Source organism: Panulirus ornatus, chromosome 46 (assembly GCF_036320965.1).
Source record: "Panulirus ornatus isolate Po-2019 chromosome 46, ASM3632096v1, whole genome shotgun sequence".
NCBI lineage: Eukaryota > Metazoa > Arthropoda > Malacostraca > Decapoda > Palinuridae > Panulirus > Panulirus ornatus.
The window spans coordinates 25,563,165-25,590,881 of NC_092269.1; the positions used below are offsets into that span (position 1 = coordinate 25,563,165).

The 27,717-nt window shown below is 46.4% G+C and overlaps 1 protein-coding gene across 1 annotated transcript in view; it reads left to right on the plus strand.

The window, feature by feature from the left end:
* The first annotated feature begins 329 nt into the window (after positions 1 to 329).
* The window catches only part of LOC139763338 (roundabout homolog 1-like), a 192,274-nt gene continuing 164,886 nt past the window's right edge, over positions 330 to 27,717 (plus strand). The window contains exons 1-4 of the mRNA XM_071689358.1: positions 330 to 652; positions 744 to 848; positions 1,691 to 1,796; positions 1,989 to 2,127. Coding sequence (XP_071545459.1) covers positions 330 to 652; positions 744 to 848; positions 1,691 to 1,796; positions 1,989 to 2,127 — 673 coding nt within the window. The remainder of the gene's footprint in view (positions 653 to 743; positions 849 to 1,690; positions 1,797 to 1,988; positions 2,128 to 27,717) is intronic.

The following is a 27,717-nucleotide window of genomic DNA, read 5'->3' on the forward strand; positions in this document are numbered from 1 at the left end:
GACCTATCAGACGAACCACTAGCAGAGGTTCTAACCGTGGGAGAGGTAGCACACCACCTTAAAGCCACTAAAACATCGGCCCCCGGTCCCGAAGGAATGCAGACAAGGTTCTTGAAGTCTATTCCTCTGCGGGTGCTCTGCACGACGGTACTGATACCTAAGGTACCAAATCCTATACAGCACAATGACTACTGACCGATCACCATCTCGTGTGCTGTAGTCCGTCTGTAACACAAGATCCTTAGCAGCCGCATCTCGATCCTCGTCCAGGTCGATGGAGCTCAAAAGACATTCGTCTCTGTGAACGGATACACCTGGTAGTTCTCAACATGGCCAAAGCATTCGAGAGTGTTAATCATACCACTATCGAGCGGGTCATGTTGCGTAAGGGCATTCCTGCCCCCGTCAGGGAATACATCATGTCGACGTTCGACCAATCTTTCACCCATATCGAAGATAACGGCGAGTTATTGGAAGAGGTAAAAATAAGTCGTGGGGTCAAACGGGGCGATCCCCTATCACCCATTTTTTTTAAACTTGTGATCGATGAAGGTATCACAAGGGTTAAGGAATCAGGTGTGGGGATCAGATTTGGCGACCAAAAGGTGCCAGACTTGCCTTCGTCAACGACTCGGTTTTGGTGGCGCAGACGGTGGGCGGTCTGCATAAGGAAATAGAAAACATGGCGTTGACTCTCACACGGGGTTGGTTCAAGTAAACCCGAGAAAATGTCGGTCCCTCAGCCTGGAGATCGACGGCAAACGCAAGACTTGGTACATCAACAAAAACAGGACGTTTAAAGTCTTGGGCAGCTCTATCGGCTCCATGGACGCTGCAGACGATTATAAGTAACTCGGTGTTCTCGTCGGGGCATGGGGTAGGCGGACATCCTACGGTGCCCTGCTAAAAGAGGGGCATACCAGCATCACCAGGACCCCTCTAAAACCTCAGCAGAGGATTGCCATCCTGACTACCTCGTACCTAAATTGATGCATCGCCTGGTGCTGAGGGAGGTATGTAATACGCAGCTATCGCGCATGGACAGGCAGGTTAGAGCGGCGGTTCGCCGTTGGCTCCGCCTGCCCCATGACGCGCCCTGCGCTTTCTTCCACTGAGCGGCAGAGTATGGTGGTTTGGGAATACCTGATTTTGTCTCGACCGTCCGGCTAAATAAACAAGCCAGATTCGAGAAATTGCTCATCTCGCCTGACCCGGTGATTGAGCCGGTGGTCCAAGAACCTACAATACTAAGAAAGTTGCAGAGTTGGTCGAACACCACATGCATTGCTGGTCGACAGGCGAGCAATAAGACCGAACGATCACACGCATGAAGGGCTAACCTAGTAAGTACCTACGATGGGTCTGGTCTCGCTCCGTCTACTGCTGCGCTACAGGTCAGCAGATGGGTCGCCAGTGGGACTCGACCCCTCACGGGCAGTTACTATGTTAAGGCTGTCCAAGTGAAATCGGAAACACACCCCACCCCCACCAGGGTTAAAAGAGGCCGACCCGATATCTCCGTCCTCTGTGACACTTGTCACACGCCCGGTACAATGGGCATATCGCATAGGTATGCCCACGTACCCATGGGGGTCGGGTGAAAAGGCATGATAACATTAATGCCTTTTAACCGGACGGTTGAGGCAAAAGGGTTTCGGGGTGATCTGCGAGCCTCATATTCTTGTTGCAGGGTCCTTGCGGAAGCCGGACACTGTGGCTTCCAGAGGGTCGGAGACTTGCATCATAGATACGCAATCCTCTGGAGTTTACTTTGCGCCCTCAGCGCAGCTATTGCGGTACCCCGAAGGTCCTTTGGGGCGTATGGAAACTAACCGGTAAAGACACCGTGAGCGTGACATCTGCCACACTTAACTGGCGAGACTCATGGTGTCAAGAGAGTGCGAGTGCTCTCAGAGGATTAGGGCTTTCCTACCGGGACCTTGAGTGTACTCCATGAAAGCACTAACCTGGACCCACTCCCTTTACAGGACATGGTCCAAGAGCACAAGTTAGCAATCGGCTGCCTGCTTCGTAACATTGGTGTTGGCATTCGGGTTGGCTTGGGTGGGTTCCCCTTTGAGCGCTCATGGGTGACGACTGGCTGTTCGTCCCCTCGAGGATTTCATGGCGAGTACCAGTTCCCGATGGCGGTTTGGTGTTGCAGAAGAGTAGGCGTCTTGGCAGGATAACCTGTTACTTCTGCCCGTTAGGCCGCACTGGATGGTGAGCAGTGCTGGGAGCTGGATTGCAGTGAGTCGTGTTGGGTAAGGTAAGGTACCCAACCACCATTTGTACTGCCTATGTCTCATCATACTTCTGCCTTTGCTCCGACTAACAACCTCTTCTTTCACTATCGACATATGCAAATATCTCCTTACCTTGTAGAATGATGCACTTTTAGTAAATAGTTTTCAGCACCTTCATTAATAGTTGGATGTGGTAGAAAAAAAAAAGGCATGATGATCGTCGAGTGTATGATGACATGATGATTGTCGGGTGTATGATTACATGATTGTCGGGCGTGTGGTGGCATGAAAATTGTTAAGGTGTATGGTGGCATGATGATTGTCGGGTATTTATTGGCATGATGATTGTTGGGCGTATGGTGGTATGATTGTTGTGCGTGTGGTGGAATGATGATCATCAGAAGTATGGTGGCATGATGGATGTCGGGCGTGTGGTGGCATGATAATTGTCGGGTGTTTGGTGGCATGATGATTGTTGGGCGTATGGTGGTATGATTGTTGAGCGTGTGTTGGAATGATGATCATCAGAAGTATAGTAGCATGATGAATGTCGGGAGTATGGTGGCATGATGATCGACGGGCACATGGTGACATGATGACTGTCAAGCTTAAGGTAGCATGATGATAACCAAGCGTATGGTGGCATTGTGATATCAGGCGTATGGTGGCATGATCATTGTCGGCCGAATAGTGGCATGATGATCGTCAGGTGTATGGTGGCATGATGATCGTCAGGCGTATGGTGGCATGTTGATTGTCGGGAGTATAGTGGCATGATGATTTTCGGGCGTGTGGTAGCATGATGAGTGTTGGGCTTTTGGCGACATGTTGAATGTCGGGCGTGTGGTGGCATGATGATTGTTAGGCGTGTGGCGGCATTATGATTGTTGGGCATATGGTGGCATGATTATTATCGGGTGCATCGTGAAATGATGATTGTGGGGTGTATGGTGACATGATGATTGTCGGACGTGTGGTGCCATGATAATTGTCGGGTGTATGGTGGCATGATGATTGTTGTGTATGTTGGCATGATGATTGTCGGACGTATGGTGGCATAATGATTGTCGAGCGTGCGTTGGCACGATGATTCTTGGGTGTATGGTGACATGATGATTGTCGGATGTATGGTTGCATGATGTCTGTCGGGCGGGTGGTGGCATGATGATTGTTGGGCTTATGGCGACTGGTTGATTGTCGGGTGTGAAGTGGCAAGATGATTGTAGGGCATACGGTGACATGATGATTGTCGTGTGTATGGTGGCATGATGATTGTCGGGCGTATGGTTGCATGATGATTGTTGGTTGTGTGGTGGCATGATGATTGTTGGGTGTATGGTGGCATGATGACTGTCAGCGTATGGTGGCATGATGATTGTTGGGCGTATGGTCGCATGATGACTGTCGGGCGTATAGTGGTAAGATGACTGTCAGGCGCTATGGTGGCATATGATTGTCGAGCGTGTTGTGGCATGATGATTGTTGAGCTTATTACGACATGTTGATTGTCGGGCGTGTGGTGGCATGATGATTGTTAGCCGTACGGCGGCATTATGATTGTTGGGCGTATAGTGTCATGATAATTGTCGGGTGCATGGTGGCATGAAGATTGTCGGGTGTATGGTGGCATGATGATTGTCGGCTGTGTGGTGGCATGATGATTGTTGGTTGTTTGGTGGCGCGATGATTGTCGGGCGTATGGTGGCATGATGATTGTCGGGCGTGTGGTGGCATGATGATTGTTGGGCGGTAGGTGGAATGATGAATGTTGGATGTATGGTGGCATGATGATTGTCGGGTGTATAGTGACATGATAGTGTCGAGCGCATGGTAACATGATGATTGTCGGGCGTATGCTGATATGATAATTGTTGGGTTTATGGTGGCATAATGACTGTCGGACGTATAGCAGCGTGATGAATGTCGGGCATGTGGGGGCATGATAATTGTTGGGCGTATGGCGGTATGATGATCGCCAGGCGTGTGGTGGAATGATGACCATCAGAAGTATGGAGGTATGATGATTATCAAGCGTATGGTGGCATGATGATCGTCAGGTGTATGGTGATTTGATGATAGTTGAACGTATGGTGGTATGATAATCATCAGGCATATCGTGGCATTTTGACTGTTGGGCGTATGGTGGCACGATAATTGTTTGGCGTATGGTGGTATGATGATTGTCAGGCGCTTGGTGGAGTGATGATCATCAGAAGTATGATGGCATGGTGTTTATCGAGCGTATGGTGGCATGATGATCATCAGGCTATGGTGGTATGGTGATTGTCGGGCGTTTGGTGGCATGATGACCGTCTGTCATACGGTGGCATGATGATCGTCAGGATTATAGTATCATGATGATCGTCAGGCGTATGGTGTCATGATGACTGTCAAGCGTGTGGTGGCATGATGATTGATCGGCGTTTGGTGGCATTATGATTGTTGCGTGTATGGTGGCATATTGATTGTGGGGCCAATGGTGGCATAATGATTGTCAGGCGTGTGGTGGCATAATGATTGTTGGGCGTATGGTGGTATTATGATTGTTGGGTGTATGGTGGCATTATGATTGTCGGGTATATAGTAGCGTGATGATTGTCGGGCGTGTGGCGGCATGATAATTAATGGGCGTATGGTGATATGATTATCTGGCGTGTGGTGGAATGATGATCATCAGAAGTATGATGGCATGATGATCATCAAGCATATGGTGGCATGATGATTGTCGGGTGTATGGTGGCATGATGACCGTCTGCCATACAGTGGCATGACGATCGTCAGGAGTAAGATGGCATGATGATCGTCAGGCGTATGGTGGCATGATGATTGTCGAGCGTATGATGGCATGATGATTATCAAGAGTGTGTCAGCATGATGGTTGTTGGGCGTATGGCGGTATTATGATTGTTGGGTGTGTTAGGGCTGACGCACCGGGACCTAGAGGTGTGCAGTGTCAAAGCCCTAACCTGGACGCATTCCCTCTACCGAATGTGGTCCAAGAGCACAGGGTAACATAATCGGGCCTGCCTCGAACATCTGGTGTCGGCCGTCGAGCAGGTCGAAGGTCATCTCCCCTTTGTTGGCATAGGGTGTGCGGGATTAGCCTGTTCTCCCGTGGCTCCCGGGCAGGTACTAGTTCCTGAGGGCGGGTTGTCGGGCGGGCGGTGGACGCCTTGGCAGGGTTGCCCATTGCTCCCGACCGACAGGCCGTTCTGGAAGGTTGAGCGGTGCTGGGAGGTTTCTGTGCTTCAGGTTCGGTAAGGCTATATCGAACCATCGTCTTTCTGCCACCTCTTAACTTACTTCCGCCTGTGCTATCAGCAGTCTGATCTGAATCTTCCTCTTCCATACGATCTTACTTCAATTAAACACTTCTTTCACTATCTACATGTAGTTTAGGTCGCTTACCGACATCCACCCCTTTTGTGTAGTTTAAATAACTCTCAAAAGAGAAGCACAGTTTATTAGAAATGTAGTTAGACCTTCCTGCACGTCCCAATCAACTAATTGGGAATCTATGAAGATAACCCACTGGCATTATGATTGTCGGGTATATAGTGGCATGATGAATGTCAGGTGTATGGTGATAAGATAATTGTCTGGTGTATGGTGGCATGATATTGTCGGATGTATGGTAGCATGATGCTTGTCGGGCGAGAGGTTACATGAAGATTGTTGGGCGTATGGAGGTATGATGATTGATGGCGTGTGGTGGAATGATGATCATGAAGTATGGTAGCATGAGGATTATCGGGGCGTATGGTGGCATGATGATCGTTAGACGTATGGCGACATGATGACTGTCGAGCGTATGGTAGCATGATGATCATCAGGTGTATGGTGGCATTATGACCGTCGGGCGTATGGTGGCATGATGATTGTTGGGCGTATGGTGGTATGATGATTATCGGGCGTAAGGTGGAATGATGATCATCAGAAATATGGTGGCATGATGACTGTCGAGCGCATGGTGGCATGATGATCATCAGGCATATGATGGCATGATGATTGTCGGGCGTATGGTGGCATGATGACCGTTTGGCATACATTGGCATGATGATCATTAGGAGTATGGTGGCATGATGATCGTCAGGTGTATGGTGGCATGATATCTATCGAGCGTATAATGGCATGACGATTATCAGGAGTGTGGTAGCATGACGATTGTTGAGCGTATGGCGGTATTATGATTGTTGGGTGTATGTCGGCATTATGATTGTCGGGTGTATAGTGGCATGATGAATGTCAGGTGAAAGGTGACATGATGATTGTCTGGTCTATCGCGGCATGATATTGTCAGACGTAAGGTGGCATGATGATTATCGGGCGAGAAGTGGAACAATGATCATCTGAAGTATGATGGCATGATGATTGTTGGACGTATGGTGGCATGATGATTGCTGGGCGAGAGGTTACATGAAGATTGTTGGGCGTATGGTACTATAATGATTGTATGGCGTGTGGTGGAATGATGATAATGAACTGTGGTGGCATTATGATTGTCGGGTGTATAGTGCCATGATGATTGTCAGGAGTATGGTGGCATGATGATTGTCTAATGTATGGTGGCATGATATTGTCGGACGTATGGTGGCATGATGATTATCGGGCGAGAGGTGGAATGATGATAATCTGAAGTATGGTGGCATGATCATTATCGGACATATGGTGGCATGATGATTGTCAGGCGAGTTGTTGCATTAAGATTGTTGGGCTTGTGGTGGTATGATGATTGTATGGCGTGAGGTGGAATCATAATAATGAAGTGTGATGGCATGATGATTGTCGGGCGTATGGTGGCATGATGATCATTAGGCGTATGGTGACATAATGACTGTCGAGCTTATGGTGGCATGATGATCATCAGGTGTATGGTTCCATTATGACTAGCAGGGCGTATGATGGTATGATGATTGTTGGGCGTATGGTGGTATTGTGATTGTCGGGCGTGAGATGCAATGATGATCATCTGAAGTATGGTAGCATGATGATTGTTGGGCGTATGGTGGCATGATGATCGTTTGGCGTATGGCGACATGATGAGTGTCGAGCGCATAGTGGCATGATGATCGTCAGACGTATGGTGGCATGATGATTCTCGAGCGCATGGTAGCATGATGATTGTCGGGTGTACGTTGGCATTATGATCATCAGGCGTATAGTGGCATGATGAATGTCGGGCGTATTGTGGCATGATGATCATCAGGCGTATGGTGGCATGATGATTGTCGAGCGTATAGTGGCAAGGTGATTGTCGGGTGTATGATGGTATGATGACTGTCGAGTGTGTTGTGGCATGATGATTGTTGGGCTTATTACGACATGTTGAATGTCGGGCGTGTGGTGGCATGATAATAGTCGGGTGTATGGTGGCATGAAGATTGTCGGGTGTATGGTAGCACGATGATTGTCGGTTGTGTGGTGGCATGATGATCATCAGGGGTATGGTAGCATGATGATTGTCAGGCGTGCGGTGGCACGATGATCGTCAGGAGTATGGTGTCATGATGATTGTCGGGTGTATGCTGGTATGATGATTGTCAGACGTATGGTGGCATAATGATAGTCGGTCGTGTGGTGGTAAGATGATTGTTGGGTGTATGGTGGCATATTGATTGTTGGGACAATGGTGGCATAATGATTGTCAGGTGTGTGGTGGCATGATGATTGTTAGACGTATGGTGGTATTATGATAATTGGGGGCATGGTGGTATTATGGTTGTCGGATGTATAGTGGTGCGATGATTGTCGGGCGTGTGGTGGCATGATAATTGTTGGACGTATGATGGTATGATGATTCTCAGATGTGTGGTGGAATGATGATTGTCGGGCGTGTGGTGGCATGATAATTGTTGGGTGTATGGTGGTATGATGATTGTCAGGCGTGTGGTGGAATGATAGTCATCAGAAGTATGGTGGCATGATTATTATCGAGCGTATGGTGGCATGATGATCATCAGGCATATGGTCGTGTGATAATTGTCGGGCGTATGGTGGCATGATGACCGTCTGGCATATGGTGGCATGATTATCGTCAGGAGTATGGTATCATGATGATCGTTAGGCGTATGGTGGCATGATGACTGTCGAGCGTATGGTAGCATGATGATTATAAGGAGTGTGGTTGCATGATAGTTGTTGGGCGTAGGCTGTATTATGATTGTTGGGTGTATGGTGGCATTATGATTGTCCCGTGTATAGTGGCATGATGATTGTCAGGTGTAAGGTGACATAATGATTGTCTGGTGTATGGTGGCATGATATTGTCGGACGCATGGTGGCATTATGACTGTCGGGCGTATGGTGGCATGATGATAGTCAGGATTATGGTGTCATGATGATTGTCAGGTGTATGGTGGTATGATGATTGTCAGACATATGGTGGCATAATGATTGTCGAGCGTGTGGTGGCATGACAATTGTTGGGTGTATTGTGACATGATGATTGTCGGGTGTATGGTGGCATGATGATTGTTGGGTTATGGTGGCATGATGATTGTCAGCGTATGGTAGCATGATGATTGTTGGCCGTATGGTGGCATGATGATTGTCGGGCGTATAGTGGCAAGGTGATTGTCTGGCGTATGGTGGTATGATGACTGTCGAGAGTGTTGTGGCATGATGATTGTTGGGCTTATTGTGACATGTTGATTGTCGGGCGTGTGGTGGCATGATGATTGTTTGGAGTACGGCGGGATTATGATTGTTGGGCATGTGATGTCATGATGATTGTCGGGTGTATGGTGGCATGAAGACTGTCGGGTATATGGTGGCACGATGATTGTCGGTTGTGTGATGGCATGATTGTTGGTTGTAGGATGAGATGATGATTGCCGGGCGTATGGTGGCATGATGATTGTCAGCCGTATAGTGTCATAATGACTGTCAGCAGTATGGTGGCACGATGATTGTCAGGCGTGTGATAGCATGATGATTGTTGGGCGATAGATGGAATGATCAATGTCGGATGTATGGTAGCATGATGATTGTCGGGTGTATGGTGACATGTTGATTATCGGGCGCATGGTGGCATGACAATTGTTGGGTATATGGTGGCATAATGATTGTCGGACGTATAGTGGCGTGATGACTGTGGGGCGTATGGTGGCATGATAATTGTTGGGCGTATGGTGGTATGATGATTGTCAGGCGCGTGGAGGAATGATCATCAGAAGTATGGTGGTATGATGCTCGTTTGGCGTATGTTGACATGATGACTGTCGAGCGTATGGTGGCATAATGATCATAAGGTGTATGGTGGTATTATGATCATCAGGCGTATAGTGGCATGATGAATGTCGGGCGTATTGTGGCATGATGATCATCAAGCATATGGTGGCATGATGATGATCATGGTGATTGTCGGGTGTATGATCGTATTATGATTGTCGAATATGGTGGCATAATGATTGTCGGGTGTGTGGTGGCATGATGATTGTTGGGCGTACGGTGGCATGATGATTGTTGGGCATATGCTGAAATGATGATCATCTGAATTACGGTTGGATGATGATTGTCGGGCGTATGGTTAAATGATGACTTTCGACCGTATGGTGGCATGATGATCATCAAGCGTATGGTGGCATTATGATCATCAGGCTTACAGTGGCACGATGATTGTCTGGCGTATGGTGTCATGATGATCATCAGGCATATAGTGGCATGAGATTGTCGGGCGTATGGTAGCATGATGATTGTCAGGTGTACGGTGACATTATCATCGTTAAGACTATGGTGGCATAATGATCGGCAGGCGTATGGTGAAATAATGACCGTAGAGTGTACGGTAGCAGGATGATCATCAGGCGTATGGCGGCATGATGATTGCCGGAGGTATGGTGGAATAATGATTGTAGGACGTATAGTGGCATGATGATTGTTGGTTGTATGGTGGAAAGATGGTTGTTAGGTGTATGGTGGCTTGATGATTTTACGGCATATTGTGGTGTGACGATTGCAGGGCGTGTTCTGGCATGATGATTGCTGGGTGTAGGGTGACATGATAGTCGTAGGGCGTATGGTGGTATGATGACTGTCGGGCGTTTGATGGCATGGTGACTGTTGGGCTGCCGGCGGCATGTTGATTTTCGGGCGTATAGTGGTGTGTGGGGGCATGATGATTGTAGGGCGTTTGGTAGCATGATTGTTGTTAGGTGTATGGTGGCATGATGGCTGACGGGTGTATAGTGGCATGATGATTGTAGAGCCTATGATAGCAGCATGACTGTTGGGCGTATGGTGACGCTGCGATTGCTGGGCGTATGGCGACATGATGATTGTCTGGTGTATGAGGGCATGATGATTATCGGGTGTTTGGTGGCACGATGATTGTCGGGTGTATGGTGGCATGATGCCTGATGGGTGTATAGTGGCATAATGATTGTAGGGCGTATGGTAGCGGGATGACTGTTGCGCTTATGGTGACACTGTGATTGTTGGGCTTATGTCGACATGATGATTGTCAGGTAGATGGTGATATGCTGATTTTCAGGCGTGTGGTGCCATGAATAACTGTCGTTTGTATGTTGGCATGAAGATTGTCGGGTGTATGGTGGCATGATGCCTGACGGGTGTATAGTGGCATAATGATTGTAGGGCGTATGGTAGCAGGATGACTGTTGCGCATATGTTTACACTGTGATTGTTGGGCTTATATCGACATGATGATTGTCAGGTATATGGTGACATGCTGTATTTCAGGCGTGTGGTGCCATGAATAATTATCGTTTTTTATGTTGGCATGATGATTGTCGGATGTATGGTGGCTTGATGACTGTCGGACGTATGGTGGCATGATGATTATCAGGTGTATGATGGTATTATGGTCATCAGGCGTATAGAGGCATGATGAATGTCGGGCGTATTGTGGCATGTTGATCATCAAGCGTATGGTGGAATGATGATTGTTGAGCGCATGGCAGCATGATGATTGTCAGTTGTACGGTGGCATGATGGTCGTCAGGAGTATATAGTATCATGATGATTGTCGGGTGTATGATGGTATGATGATTGTCGGACATATTGTGGCATAATGATTGTTGGGCGTGTCGCACATGAAGGTTGTTGGATGTATGGTGGTATGATGATTGTCGGGTATGTGGTGTAATGATGATCATCAGAAGTATGGTGGCATGATGATCATCAGGCGTAGGTGGCATATTGACTGTCGAGCGAATGGTGGCAGGATGATCATCAGGCGTATGGTGGCATGATGATTGCCGGGCGTATGGTGAAATGATGATTGTCGGACGTAGGGTGGCATGATGATTGTTTGGTGTATGGTGGAAAGATGATTAGCGGGTGTATGGCGGCATGATAACTGCGCGGCATATGGTGGTATGATGATTCTCAATCGTGTGGTGGCATGATGATTGTCTGGCGTGTGGTGGCATGATGATTGTAAGGCGTATGGTGGCATGATGATTGTCGTGCGTGTGGAGGCATGACGTTTTCGGGGTTTTGGTGGCATGATGGTTGTCTGGTGCATGGTGTCATGATGACTGACGGGTGTATAGTGGCATAATGATTGTAGAGCGTATGGTAGCAGGATGATCTTTGGGCATATGGTGGCACTGTGATTGTCGGGCGTATGACGACATTATAATTGTCTGGTGTATGGAGCCATGATGATTGCCGGGTGTATGGTGGCACGGCAATTGTCGGGTGTATGGTGGTACGATGATTATCAGCCGTATGGTTGTTTGATGATTGTTGGGTGTATGCTGGTATGATGATTGTCGGGCGCGTGGTGGAATGATGATGATCTGAAGTATGGTAGCATGATGATCGTTAGGCGTATGGTAAATGATGACCGTCGAGCGCATGGTGGCATGATGTTCATCAGGCGTATGGTGGCGTTATGATCATCAGGCCTATAGTGGTATGATGATTGTCGGGCTTATAGTGGCATGATGATTGTCAGGCGTACGGTGGCATGATGATCGTGAGGAGTATGGTGGTATGATGGTTGTCAGGCGATTGGTAGCATGATGACTGTCAAGCGTATGGTTGCAGAATGATCATCAGGGGTATGGTGGCAGGATGATCATCAGGCGTATGGTGGCATGATGATTGCCGGGCGTATGGTGTGATGATGATTGTCGGACGTAGGGTGGCACGATGCTTGTTGGGTGTATAGTGGAAAGATGATTGGTGGGTGTATGGTAGCATGATAGCTGTAAGGCATATGGTGGCATGATGATTGTCAGTCGTGTGGTGGCATGATGATTGTCTGGCGAGTGGTGGCATGATGAGTGTTGGGCCTAAGGTGGCATGATGATTGTCAGATGTACGGCGGCATGATGATCGTCAAGAGTATGGTGGTATGATGGCTGTCAGGCGTATGGTGGCATGATGACTGTCGAGCGTATGGTGGCAGGATGACCATCAGGGGTATGGTGGCATGATGATTGCTGGGTGTATGGTGGAATCATGATTGTCAGACGTAGGGTGGCATGATGATTATTGGGTGTATGATGGAAAGATGGTTGTTGTATGTATGGTGGCATGGTGATTGTACGGCATATGGTGGTATGATGATTATCGGGCGTGTGGTGGCATAATGATTGTTAGGCGCATGGTGGCATGATGATTGTAGGGCGTATGGTGTTATGATGACTGTCGGCTGGTTGGTGGCATGATGATTGATGGGCTGATGGCGGTATGTTGATTGTCGGGTTTATGGTGGCACGATGAATGTCGGGCGTGTGGAGGCACGATGAGTGCCGGGTGTTTGGTGGCATGGTGGTTGTCGAGTGTATGGTGGCATGATGACTGGCGGGTGTATAGTGGCATGATGATTGTAGGGCGTATGGTAGCTGGATGACTGTTGGATGTTTGGAGGCACTGTGATTGTTGGGTGCATGGCGACATGATCATTTTCTGGTGTATAGTCGCATGATGATTGTCGGGCGTACGGTGGCACGGTGATTGTCGGGTGTATGATGGTATGATGATTATCGGACACATGTTTGAATGATAATTGTCGGATGTATGATGATTGTCAGACGTGTGGTGCCATGAATATATGTCGGGCGTATGGTAGCATGATGATTATCGGATGTATGGTGGCATAATGATTGTTGGGCGTGTGGTGGCATGATGATTGTTGGGCGGTTGGTGGTATGACGATCGTCGGGCGTGTGGTGGAATGATGATCATCAGAAGTATGGTGGCATGATGATTGTCGGGCGTGTGGTGGAATGATGATCATCAGGCATACGGCGGCGTGGTGATTTTCAGACTTATAGTCACTTGATGATTGTTTGGCATATTTTGGCATGCTGATTGACGGAATTATGATGAAAAGGTGAATATTGGGCGTATGGTGGCATCATGATTCTCGAACGTATGGTGGTAAGATGGTTCTCGGACATACATGGTGGCAAGATGATTGTTGGACATATGTTTGCATGATGATTTTCGGACGTATGATGGAACAGTGAATGTTTGGAGGATGGTGGCATGCTTAATGCTTATTGTTTTGATTATGGTGGCATGATGATTTGTCGGACGTATGGTTTCTCGTTGATTGTGGGACCTATGTTTCCATGATGATTGTCGAGCGTATGTCTGCATAATGATTGTCGAGTGTATGATGGAACGGTGACTGTTGATCATGTGGTGGCATGATGATTGTCGGGTGTGTGGTGGCATGATCATTGTTGGATGTATAATGGCATGATGATTGTCGGGCGTGTTGTGGCATGATGTTTGTGGGCGTATGATGGGATGATCATTGTTGGACTTATGGTGCCATAATGATTATCGAGCGTATAGTAGTATGATGATTGTCTGGAGTGTGGTGTTATGCTGATTGTTGGGCGTATGGTGGCATAATGATTGTCGCACGTGTGGTGGTATGATGATTGTCGGGCCTGTGGTAGCACGATGACTGTCGGGCGTATGGTGTCATAATGATTGTTGAGTGTATGGTGGCATGATGATTATCGGGCGTGTGGTTTCATGCTGATTATTGGGCGTGTGGTATTATGATGATTGTCGGGCGTGTGGTGGCATGATGTTTGTTGGGCGTATAGTGGCATGATGATTGTCGAGTGTTTGATATTATGATGATTATGGGCGTATCGTGGCATGGTTATTGTAGGGCGTGTGGTGTTATGCTGAATGCTGGGCGTATGGTGACATGATGATTGTCGGGCGCGTGTTGGTATAATGATTTTCAGGCGTATGGTGGAAAGTTGATTGGTGAGCGTATGGCGGCGTGATAATTGATGTGCGTATGGTGGCATGATAATTGTCGGGCGTATGGAGGCTTGATGATTGTCGAGCGTATGGTGGCATGGTGATTGTCGGACGTATGGTCACGTGATAATTCTCTGGCATATGGTGGCATGGTGATTGACGGATGTATTTTTGCACGATGATTCTCGGACGTATGGTGGCATGATGATTGACGGGCGTATAGTGGGATGATGGTTGTCGGGTCAATGATGTCATGATGATTGTCGGGCGTATGATGGTACGATGATTGACGGGCGTGTGGTAGAATGATGACTGTCGAACGTATGGCGGCTTGATGATTGTCGGGTGTATGGTGGCATGATGACTGTCGGTTGTATATTGGCATTATGATTTTCGAGCGTATGGCAGCAAGATGATTGTCAGGTGTATGGTGGCATGATGAGTGTTGGGCGTATGGTGGCATGGTGATTGTTGTGTGTATGGTGGCATGATGGTTTTTGGGTGTATGGTGGCATGATGATTGTCGTTCGTGTGGTGGCTGGGTGATAATCCGGTGTATGGTGGCATGATGATTGTTGGACCTATGGAGGAATGATGATTGCTGGGTACGTTTTGACTTTATGATATTCATGCGTATGGTGGCATGATGGTTGTTGGGTACATGGTGGCATGACGTTTGTTGGGTGTATGGTGGCACGATGATTGTTGTTCGTTTAGTGGCATGATAGTTGTTGGGTGTATGATGTCATGATGATTGTCGGGTGTACAGCGGCATGACTGTCGGACGTATGGTAGCATGATGGTTGTTGGGTGTATGGTTGTATGATGATTTTTGGACGTATGGTGGTATGGTGACTGTGGAGTGCATGGTGGCATGATGATTGTCGGGTTTATGGTGGCACGACGATTGTTGGATGAACGGTGGCATGAAAATTTTTGGATGTATGGTGGCATGATAATTGTCAGTCGTATGGTGACATGATGATCGTCGGGCGTGTGGTGGTATGATCATTGTTGGACGTATGGTATCATAATGTTTGTCGGGCGTGTGTAGCATGTTTGCCGGCATATGATGAGATGACCATTGTTGGAATTATAGTGGCATGATTATCATCGGGCGTTTGTGGCATCATGATTGTTGGGTGTAAGGTTTCTTGATGATTGTTGGGCAAGTGGTGGCATGATGATTATCGGGCGTAGGGTGGCATGATGATTGTCGGGCGCGTGGTGTTATGAAGGTAATTGAAAGTATGGTGGCATGATGATTGTCGTGCGTGTGATGACATGATGATTGTGTGGGGTGTGGTGTTATGCTGACTGTTAGGCGTATAGTGGTATGATGATTGTCGGGAGTGTGGTGTTACGCTGATTGTTAGACAGATGGTGGCATGATGATTGTCGCGCGTGTGGTGGTATGATGATTGTCGGGCGGGTGGTAGCATGATGTTTGTCGGGCGTGTGGTGTTATGATAATTGTTGGGTGTATGGTGGCATGATGATTGTTTGGCGTCTGGTGTTATGTTGATAGTTGGGTATGTGGTGTTATGATGATTGTCAGGAGTTTGGTAGTATGGTGATTGTTGGACGTATGGTGGCATGATGATTGTTCGGCGTATGACTGCGGTGTGATTGTTGGGCGTGTGGTGTTTTGATGATTGTTGGGCGTATGATGGAACGTTGATTGTTGGAGTATGGTGGTATTATGATTGTGAGGCGTATGGTTGCATGGTGATGTTAGGGCGTATTGTTGCATGATAATTGTCGGGCGTATTTTGGCATGATATTCTTTTGGCTTATATTGTCATGATAGTTGTTGGGCGTATAATAGCATGATCATTTTTGGGTGTTAGTGGTATGATGATTGTTGGACATATATTGGCACGATGATTCTTGGGTGTATGGTGGCATGATTTTTATGCGTACGGTGGCATAATGATTTCCGGGCATATAGTGGCATGATGATTGTCGGGCGTATGCTGTCATGATGATTGTCGAGCGTATGGTGGCACGATGATTGACGGGCGTGTGATGGCATGATGATTGTCGGGCGTATGGTGGCGAGATGATTGTCGGGTTTATGATGGCAATATGATCGTCGGTCGTGTTGTGGCATTATGATTTTCGAGCGTATGGCAGCAAGATGATTGTCTGATGCATGGTGGCATGATGAGTGTTGGGCGTATGATGGCATGATGATTCTTAGGGTATGGTGGCATGATGGTTGTTGGTCATATGGTAGCATGATGATTGACTGGCTGGGTGATTATCGGGTGTATGATGGCATGATGATTGTTGGGCATGTGGTGTTATGATGATTGTTGGGAGTATGGTTGCATGATGATTTTAGGACGTATGGTGGTATGGTGATTGTGGGGTGTATGATGGTATGATGATTATCGGGTTTATGGTGGATGACGATTGTTGGATGAATGGTGGCATGAAATTTTTTGGGCGTATTGAGTTATGATGATTGTCGGGTATGTTGTGGCTTTATGATATTAGTGCGTATGGTGGCATGATGATTGCTGGGTGCATGGTGGCATGATGATTGTCGGGTGTATGGTGTCATGATGATTGTCGGGTGTATGGCGGCATGATGAATGTTGGACGTATGGTGGCATGATAATTGTTTGGCGTATGGTTGCTGATGATTTTCGGACGTATGATGGTATTGTGATTGTGGGGTGCATGGTGGTATGGTGATTGTCAGATCTATGGTGGCAAGACAATAGTTGGATGAATAGCGGCATGAAGATTTTTTGGGTGTATGGTGGCATGATGATTGTCGGGCGTGTGGTGGCATGATCATTGTTGGACGCATGGTGGCATGATGAGTGTCTGGCGTTGGTAGCATTATGATAGTCGGCCGTATGGTTTCTTGATGTTGTGGAATGATGATTATCAGGCGTATGGTGGCATGATGATTATCGGGCGTGTGATGTTATGATGATTGTTGGGAGTATGATGGCATGATGATTGTCGTGCGTGTTGTGGCATGATAGGTGTCGGGCGTGTGGTGTTATGCTGATTTTTAGGCGTATGGTGGCATGATGATTGTCGGGCGTGTGGTGTTATGCTGATTTCTGGGCTTATGGTGGCATGATGATTGTCGGGAGTATGGTGGCATGATCATTGTTGGACGTGTGGTGGCATGATGATTGTCGGGCCTGTGGTATCTTGATGTTTGTCGGGCGTGTAGTGTTATGATGATTGTTGGGTGTATGGTGGCGTGATGATCGTCGGGCGTGTAGTGTTATGCTGATTGTTAGGACATGTGGTGGCATGATGATTGTCGGGCATGTGGTGTTATGCTGATTTTTGGGTGTATGGTGGCATGATGATTGTTGGGCGTGTACTGTTCTGTTGATTGTTGGGTATGTGGTGTAAGATGATTGTCAGGCGTTTGGTAGTATGGTGATTGTTGGACGTATGGTGGCATGATGATTGTTCGGCGTATGACTGCAGTGTGATTGTTGGGCGTGTGGTGTTTTGATGATTGTCGGGCGTATGGTGGAACGATGATTCTTGACGTATGGCGGCATTATGATTGTGGGGCATGTGGTGGCATGGTGATGTTAGGGCGTATTGTTGCATGATAATTGTCGGTCGTATTTGGCATGATATTCTTTTGGCTTATATTGTCATGATGGTTGTTGGGCGTATAATGGCATGATTTTTGGGTGTCAGTGGTATAATGATTGTTGGACATATATTGGCACGATGATTCTTGGATGTATGGTGGCATGATTTTTATGCGTACGGTGGCATAATGATTTCCGGGCATATAGTGGCATGATGATTGTCGGGCGTATGCTGTCATGATGATTGTCGAGCGTATGGTGGCACGATGATTGACGGGCGTGTGATGGCGAGATGATTGTCGTGTTTATGATGGCATGATGATCGTCGGTAGTGTTATGGCATTATGATTTTCGAGCGTAAGGCAACAAGATGATTGTCTGATGCATGGTGGCATGATGAGTGTTGGGCGTATGGTAGCATGATGATTCTTGGGGTATGGTGGCATGATGGTTGTTGGTCATATGGTAGCATGATGATCATCGGGCTGGGTGATTATCGGGTGCATGATGGCATGATGATTGTTGGGCGTGTGGTGTTATGATGATTGTTGGTAGTATGGTTGCATGATGATTTTCGGACGTATGGTGGTATGGTGATTGTGGGGTGTATGATGGTATGATTCTTGTCGGGTTTATGGTGGATGACGATTATTGGATGAATGGTGGCATGAAAATTTTTGGGCGTATGGAGGTATGATGATTGTCGGGTATGTTGTGGCTTTATGATATTAGTGCGTATAATGGCATGATGATTGTTGGGTGCATGGTGGCATCATGATTGTCGAGTGTATGGTGTCATGATGATGGTCGGGTGTATGACAGCATGATGATTGCTGGACTTATGGCGGCATGATAATTGTTTGGCGTATGGTTGCAGATGATTTTCGGACGTATGATGGTATTGTATTTGTGGGGTGCATGGTGGCATGGTGATTGTCAGATCTATGGTGGCAAGACGATAGTTGGATGAATAGCGGCATGAAGATTTTTTGGGTGTATGGTGTCATGATGATTGTCCGGCGTGTGGTGGCATGAAGATTGTCTGGAGTTTGTAGCATTATGATTGTTGGGCGTGTGGTGGCATGGTCATTGTTGGACGCATGGTAGCATGATGATTGTCTGGCGTTTGTAGCATTATGATAGTCGGCCGTATGGTTTCTTGATGTGTTGGAATGATGATTATCAGGCGTATGGTGGCATGATGATTATCGGGCGTGTGATGTTATGATGATTGTTGGGAGTATGGTGGCATGATGATTGTCGTGCGTGTTGTGGCATTATAGTTGTCGGGCGTGTGGTGTTATGCTGATTTCTGGGCTTATGGTGGCATGATGATTGTCGGGAGTATGGTGGCATGATCATTGTTGGACGTGTGGTGGCATGATGATTGTCGGGCCTGTGGTATCTTGATGTTTGTCGGGCGTGTAGTGTTATGATGATTGTTTGGTGTATGGTGGCGTGATGATCGTCGGGCGTGTAGTGTTATGCTGATTGTTGGACATGTGGTGGCATGATGATTGTCAGGCGTGTGGTGATATGCTGATTTTTGGAAATATGGTGGCATGATGATTGTCGGGCGTGTGGTGTTATGCTGATTGTTGGACATGTGGTGGCATGATGATTGTCAGGCGTGTGGTGATATGCTGATTTTTGGGCGTACGGTGGCATGATAATTATCGTGCGTGTAGTGGTATGATGATAGTTGGGCCTGTAGTACCTTGATGTTTCTCGGGCGTGTAGTGTTATGCTGATTTTTGGGTGTATGGTGGCATTATGATTGTCGGGCGTGTGGTGTTATGCTGATTGTCGTGTGTGAGGTGTTATGATGATTGTTGGATGTATGGTGGCATGGTTATTGTCGGGCGTGCAGTGTTATGCTGCTTGTTGACCTTATGGTGACATGATGATTGTCAGGCGTGTGGTGGTATGATGATTGTCAGGCGTATGGTGGAATGATGATTGTTGGGCATGTGGTTTGATTATGATTGTCGGGTGTATGGTGGTATGATGATTATCGGGGTGTTATGCTGATTGTTTGGCGTATGATGGCATGATGATTGTCGGGCGTGTGGTGGTATGATGATTGTTGGGCGCATGGTAGCATGATGTGTGTCGAGCGTGTGGTGTCATGATGATTGATGGGTGTATGGTGGCATAATGATTGTCGTGCGTGTGGTGTTATGCTGATTGTTGGGCGTGTGATGTTATGATGATTGTCGGGCGTACGGTGGAATGATGATTTTTAGCCTATGGCGGCATGATGATTGATACGTGTATGGTGGCATGATGATTGTCGTGCGTATGGAGGCATGATGATTGTCGGCCGTATGGTCACCTGATGATTGTTTGGCTTATGGTGGCATGATGGTTGACGGGTGTATGATGCAACGGTGATTGTCGGGCGTATGTTGGCATGATGATTGTTGGACGTATGGTAGCTTGATGATTGTTCGACGTATGATTACAGTGTGATTGTTGGGCGCGTGGTGGTTTGATGATTCTCGGGCGTATGGTAGAATGTTGATTGTTGGCCGTATGGTGGCATGCTGATTGTGGAGCGTATAGTAGCATGGTGGTGTTAGGGCGTATGGTAGCATGATAATTGTCGGGCGCATTTTGACATGATATTCTTTTGTCTTACAGTGTTATGATGGTTGTTGGGCGTAAGGAGGCAAGATGATTTTTGGGTGTATGGCTGTATGATGATTGTTGGGCGTATACTGGCACTATGATTGTTGGGTGCATGGTGTTATGATGATTTTTGGGCGCATGGTAGCATGATCATTGCCGAGCGTGTAGTGGCCTGATGATGGTAAGGCGTATAGTGGCACGATGATTGACGGGCGTGTAGTAGTGTGATGATTATCAGGCGTATGGTGGTTTGATGATTGTCGGGTGTATAGTGGCATGATGATTGTTGGTTGTGTGGTGGCATCATGATTTTCGAGCGTATGGCAGCAAGATGATTGTCAAGTGTATGGTGGCATGATGAGCTTTGGGCGTATGTTGGTATGATGATTCTTGGACATATGGTGGCATGAAGTTTGTCGGGCGTGTTATGGGATAATGATTATTGGGCATTTGGTGGCATGATGATTGTTGGACGTATGTTGGTATGATGGTTGTCATGCGTATGGTGTTATGATTATTGTTGGCCGTATTCTGGCGTGATATTTGCTCATCTGTGTGGTGGTATGATGATTGTTGGGCGTATGGTGGCATGATGCTTGTTGAGCGTATAGTGGCATGATGACTTTTGGTTGTATGGTTGTGGGATGATTGTCTTTTTGTGACAATGATTGTAGGGCGTATGGTGGCACGGTGATTCTCGGGTGTAAGATGGAACATTGATTGTCGGGCATATGGTGGCATGATGGTTGCTGGGCCTATGGTTGCACAATGACTGTCGGGCTTGTGGTGGTATAATGATTGTCGGGCGTTGATGCCATGATTATTGTTGGGCGTATGGTGGCATGATGGTTTTTGGGTGTATGATGGCACGTGTTACGTCCTGCCTCCACCCCTTACACATTAAAGGGTGTATAATCAGTCCGTAGGCCCATTAAAACAGATAGCTCTGTTTTAACAGCTTCTACTTAGAGAGATTTCGGCTAGACACAGATTCCCTCGCAATCTGGTTAACACCTCCAGACAGCTGACGGCCATAAGTGTACTTATTATTCCTTCCTTCTCAGGTTGGTCAAATACCAGAGAAATAAAAATCTATAAAAATATATTTATAATAGCAAAATAAACATGGTTCTCTCTCCTAACATAAATAATACCTTTTATTATTGATACATAGATCTCTCTCTATATTTCTTTACTTAACATCACTTCTGGCTAATTCACTGGCCTCAATTATATAACATGTGGTTTTGAAATGAATGATTTATGTTCAGATTACGTAATACATTTACCAACATCTTTGTATCACATATTCCTCTTATGGCCATTCCTGAGAGAGATAGGCTTAACTTTGGCTTTCCTCCAGTTTCTATACAATTCCTCAAAGAAAACTGAATAAGACTTATTGGGTAACTATAGCATTTATAGGTAAAGAGGGGCGATAACTCTAACACATGATGGTTGTTGGTCGTATGTTGGCATGATGATTGTCTGGTGTATGGTGGCATGATGATTGTCGTGCGTATTTTGGTATGATGATTGTCGAGCGGATTTTGGTATGATGATTGTCGGGTGTACGGTCGCACGATGATTGACGGGCGAGTGGTGGCATGATGATTGTCGGGCGTATGGCGGCATGATAATTGTCGGGCTTATGATGGCATTATGATTGTCTGTCGTATGATGGCATGATAATTGTCGAGCGCATGGCGGCATGATAATGGTCGGGTGTATGGTGGCATGATGATTGTTGGGCGTATGGTGGCATGATGATTGTTGAACGAATGGTGGCATGATTAATTTTTGGCGTTTTGTGGCATTATGATTGTCGGACGTATGGAGGCATGATGACTGTTGGGCGTATGGTGGTATAATGATTGTTGGGCTTGTTGTGGCATGATATCTATTGGGCATATGGTGGTATAATGATTGTTGGGCGTATGGTGCCATGATGATTGTCAGCTTTTGGTGGCATGATTTTTGTTGTATGTATGGAGGCATAATGATTGTCGGGCATATGGTGACATAATGGTTGTTGGGCGAATGGTGGCATGATGATTGTCAGGCGTATAGTGGCATGGTGACTGTCGGACGTATGGTGGCATGATGATTGTTGGGCGTATGGTGGTATGATGATTGTTGGGCGTATGTTGATTTGATGACTTTTAAGCGTATGGTGGCATGATGATTGTCGGACGTATGATGGCATGATGATTGTCGGGCGTGTGGTGTTATGCTGAATGTTGGGCATGTGATGTTATGATGACTGTCGGGCGTATGGTGGAATGATGATTTTTAGCGTATGGCGGCATGATGATTGATACGTGTATGGAGGCATGATGATTGTCGGCCGTATGGTCACCTGATGATTGTTTGGCTTATGGTGGCATGATGGTTGACGGGTGTATGATGGAACGGTGATTGTCGGGCGTTTGTTGGCATGATGATTGTTGGACGTATGGTAGCTTGATGATTGTTCGGCGTATGATTACAGTGTGATTGTTGGGCGCGTGGTGGTTTGATGATTGTCGGGCGTATGGTAGAATGTTGATTGTTGGCCGTATGGTGCCATGCTGATTGTGGAGCGTATAGTAGCATGGTGGTGTTAGGGCGTATGGTAGCATGATAATTGTCGGGCGTATTTTGACATGATATTCTTTTGTCTTATGGTGTTATGATGGTTGTTGGGCGTATGGAGGCAAGATGATTTTTGGGTGTATGGCTGTATGATGATTGTTGGGCGTATACTAGCACTATGATTGTTGGGTGCATGGTGACATGATGATTTTTGGGCGCATGGTAGCATGATCATTGCCGAGCGTGTAGTGGCCTGATGATTGTCGGGCGTATAGTGGCACGATGATTGACGGGCGTGAAGTAGTGTGATGATTATCAGGCGTATGGTGGTTTGATGATTGTCGGGTGTATAGTGGCATGATGATTGTTGGTTGTGTGGTGGCATCATGATTTTCGAGCGTATGGCAGCAAGATGATTGTCAAGTGTATGGTGGCATGATGAGCTTTGGGCGTATGTTGGTATGATGATTCTTGGACATATGGTGGCATGAAGTTTGTCGGGCGTGTTATGGGATAATGATTATCGGGCATATGGTGGCATGATGATTGTTGGACGTATGGTGGTATGATGGTTGTCATGCGTATGGTGTTATGATTATTGTTGGCCGTATTCTGGCGTGATATTTGCTCATCTGTGTGGTGGTATGATGATTGTTGGGCGTATGGTGGCATGATGCTTGTTGAGCGTATAGTGGCATGATGACTTTTGGTTGTATGGTTGTGGGATGATTGTCTTTTTGTGACAATGATTGTAGGGCGTATGGTGGCATGGTGATTCTCGGGTGTAAGATGGAACATTGATTGTCGGGCATATGGTGGCATGATGGTTGCTGGGCCTATGGTTGCACAATGACTGTCGGGCTTGTGGTGGTATAATGATTGTCGGGCGTTGATGCCATGATTATTGTTGGGCGTATGGTGGCATGATGGTTTTTGGGTGTATGATGGCACGTGTTACGTCCTGCCTCCACCCCTTACACATTAAAGGGTGTATAATCAGTCCGTAGGCCCATTAAAACAGATAGCTCTGTTTTAACAGCTTCTACTTAGAGAGATTTCGGCTAGACACAGATTCCCTCGCAATCTGGTTAACACCTCCAGACAGCTGACGGCCATAAGTGTACTTATTATTCCTTCCTTCTCAGGTTGGTCAAATACCAGAGAAATAAAAATCTATAAAAATATATTTATAATAGCAAAATAAACATGGTTCTCTCTCCTAACATAAATAATACCTTTTATTATTGATACATAGATCTCTCTCTATATTTCTTTACTTAACATCACTTCTGGCTAATTCACTGGCCTCAATTATATAACATGTGGTTTTGAAATGAATGATTTATGTTCAGATTACGTAATACATTTACCAACATCTTTGTATCACATATTCCTCTTATGGCCATTCCTGAGAGAGATAGGCTTAACTTTGGCTTTCCACCAGTTTCTATACAATTCCTCAAAGAAAACTGAATAAGACTTATTGGGTAACTATAGCATTTATAGGTAAAGAGGGGCGATAACTCTAACACATGATGGTTGTTGGTCGTATGTTGGCATGATGATTGTCTGGTGTATGGTGGCATGATGATTGTCGTGCGTATTTTGGTATGATGATTGTCGAGCGGATTTTGGTATGATGATTGTCGGGTGTACGGTCGCACGATGATTGACGGGCGAGTGGTGGCATGATGATTGTCGGGCGTATGGCGGCATGATAATTGTCGGGCTTATGATGGCATTATGATTGTCTGTCGTATGATGGCATGATAATTGTCGAGCGCATGGCGGCATGATAATGGTCGGGTGTATGGTGGCATGATGATTGTTGGGCGTATGGTGGCATGATGATTGTTGAACGTATGGTGGCATGATGAATTTTTGGCGTTTTGTGGCATTATGATTGTCGGACGTTTGGAGGCATGATGACTGTTGGGCGTATGGTGGTATAATGATTGTTGGGCTTGTGGTGGCATGATATCTATTGGGCGTATGGTGATATAATTATTGTTGGGCGTATGGTGACATGATGATTGTCAGCTTTTGGTGGCATGAATTTTGTTGTATGTATGGAGGCATAATGATTGTCGGGCATATGATGACATAATGGTTGTTGGGCGAATGGTGGCATGATGATTGTCAGGCGTATAGTGGCATGGTGACTGTCGGACGTATGTTGGCATGATGATTGTCGGGCGTATGGCGGCATGATAATTGTCGGGCTTATGATGGCATTATGATTGTCTGTCGTATGATGGCATGATAATTGTCGAGCGCATGGCGGCATGATAATGGTCGGGTGTATGGTGGCATGATGATTGTTGGGCGTATGGTGGCATGATGATTGTTGAACGTATGGTGGCATGATTAATTTTTGGCGTTTTGTGGCATTATGATTGTCGGACGTATGGAGGCATGATGACTGTTGGGCGTATGGTGGTATAATGATTGTTGGACTTGTGTTGGCATGACATCTATTGGGCGTATTGTGGTATGATGATTGTTGGGCGTATGTTGCCATGATGATTGTCAGCTTTTGGTGGCATGATTTTTGTTGTATGTATGGTGGCATAATGATTGTCGAGTATATGGTGACATAATGGTTGTTGGACGAATGGTGGCATGATGATTGTCAGGCGTATAGTGGCATGGTGCCTGTCGGACGTATGGTGGCATGATGATTGTTGGGGGTATGGTGGTATGATGATTGTTGGGCGTATGTTGATTTGATGACTTTTAGGCGCATGGTGGCATGATGATTGTCGGGCGTATGGTGGCATGATGATTGTCGGGCGTGTGGTGTTATGCTGATTGTTGGGCGTGTGATGTTATGATGACTGTCGTGCGTATGATGGAATGATGATTTTTAGCGTATGATGGAATGATGATTTTTAGCGTATGTCGGCATGATGATTGTCGGGCATGTGGTGTCATGCTGATTGTTGGGCGTGTGATGTTATGATGATTGTCGGGCGTATGGTGGAATGATGATTTTTAGCGTATGGCGGCATGATGATTGATACGTGTATGATGGCATGATGATTGTCGTGCGTATGGAGGCATGATGATTGTCGGCCGTATGGTCACCTGATGATTGTTTGGCTTATGGTGGCATGATGGTTGACGGGTGTATGATGGAACGGTGATTGTCGGGCGTATGTTGGCATGATGATTGTTGGAAGTATGTTAGCTTGATGATTGTTCGACGTATGATTACAGTGTGATTGTTGGGCGCGTGGTGGTTTGATGATTCTCGGGCGTATGGTAGAATGTTGATTGTTGGCCGTATGGTGGCATGCTGATTGTGGAGCGTATAGTAGCATGGTGGTGTTAGGGCGTATGGTAGCATAATAATTGTCGGGCGTATTTTGACATGATATTCTTTTGTCTTACAGTGTTATGATGGTTGTTGGGCGTATGGAGGCAAGATGATTTTTGGGTGTATGGCTGTATGATGATTGTTGGGCGTATACTAGCACTATGATTGTTGGGTGCATGGTGGCATGATGATTTTTGGGCGCATGGTAGCATGATCATTGCCGAGCGTGTAGTGGCCTGATGATGGTAAGGCGTATAGTGGCACGATGATTGACGGGCGTGTAGTTGTGTGATGATTATCAGGCGTATGGTGGTTTGATGATTGTCGGGTGTATAGTGGCATGATGATTGTTGGTTGTGTGGTGGCATCATGATTTTCGAGCGTATGGCAGCAAGATGATTGTCAAGTGTATGGTGGCATGATGAGCGTTGGGCGTATGTTGGTATGATGATTCTTGGACATATGGTGGCATGAAGTTTGTCGGGCGTGTTATGGGATATTATGGCATGATGATTGTTGGGAGTGTGGATGCACAGTTATTGTTGTTTGTATAGATGCATGATTATTGTTGTACGTATTGGTGATTCAGTTACATTGGATATTGCTTACAACAGAGAGGTAAGATGGTACTATAGCTTGTAGTTTATGGTGTTTAACTTACAGCTTATGAATTGTCCACTGTTTAGATGTACACCTGCCACATCTTGGCAATAGCCTATCAGCTAATCCGTACCTATTACTTTTTTTTTCTTATATTACTTTCAACTTTAAACCACGTTGCTTTATATTTATCATTCTTGCTTTCATTATTTACTCGTCCATTTTCGTTCTCATTCAGCGTTTCAACGTCGTACACTCTGCAGCGCAGGGTCTGGTTGTCGGGAAGATTTACTTGTGTAGTACACAAACACGAAGGTTCCACACTGGGAGTTTTACCAGCCTGGGATTCCATGGAAAGCTTTAGTGATTTGCTGGATACGTGTTTCTGGTGCCTTATCTATATACCCTCGGCAAACTGGGAGTTTGTGTGGATGTTTCATTTGATGCGTGATTTTGGTACCTCATTACTATACCCCCTGCAGACTAGGCGTGATGTATGCGGTGATGTTGCCTGTTGGTTCGGGGAAGGAAATTAGTTGAGCTAACTTAAGCACTGTTTATT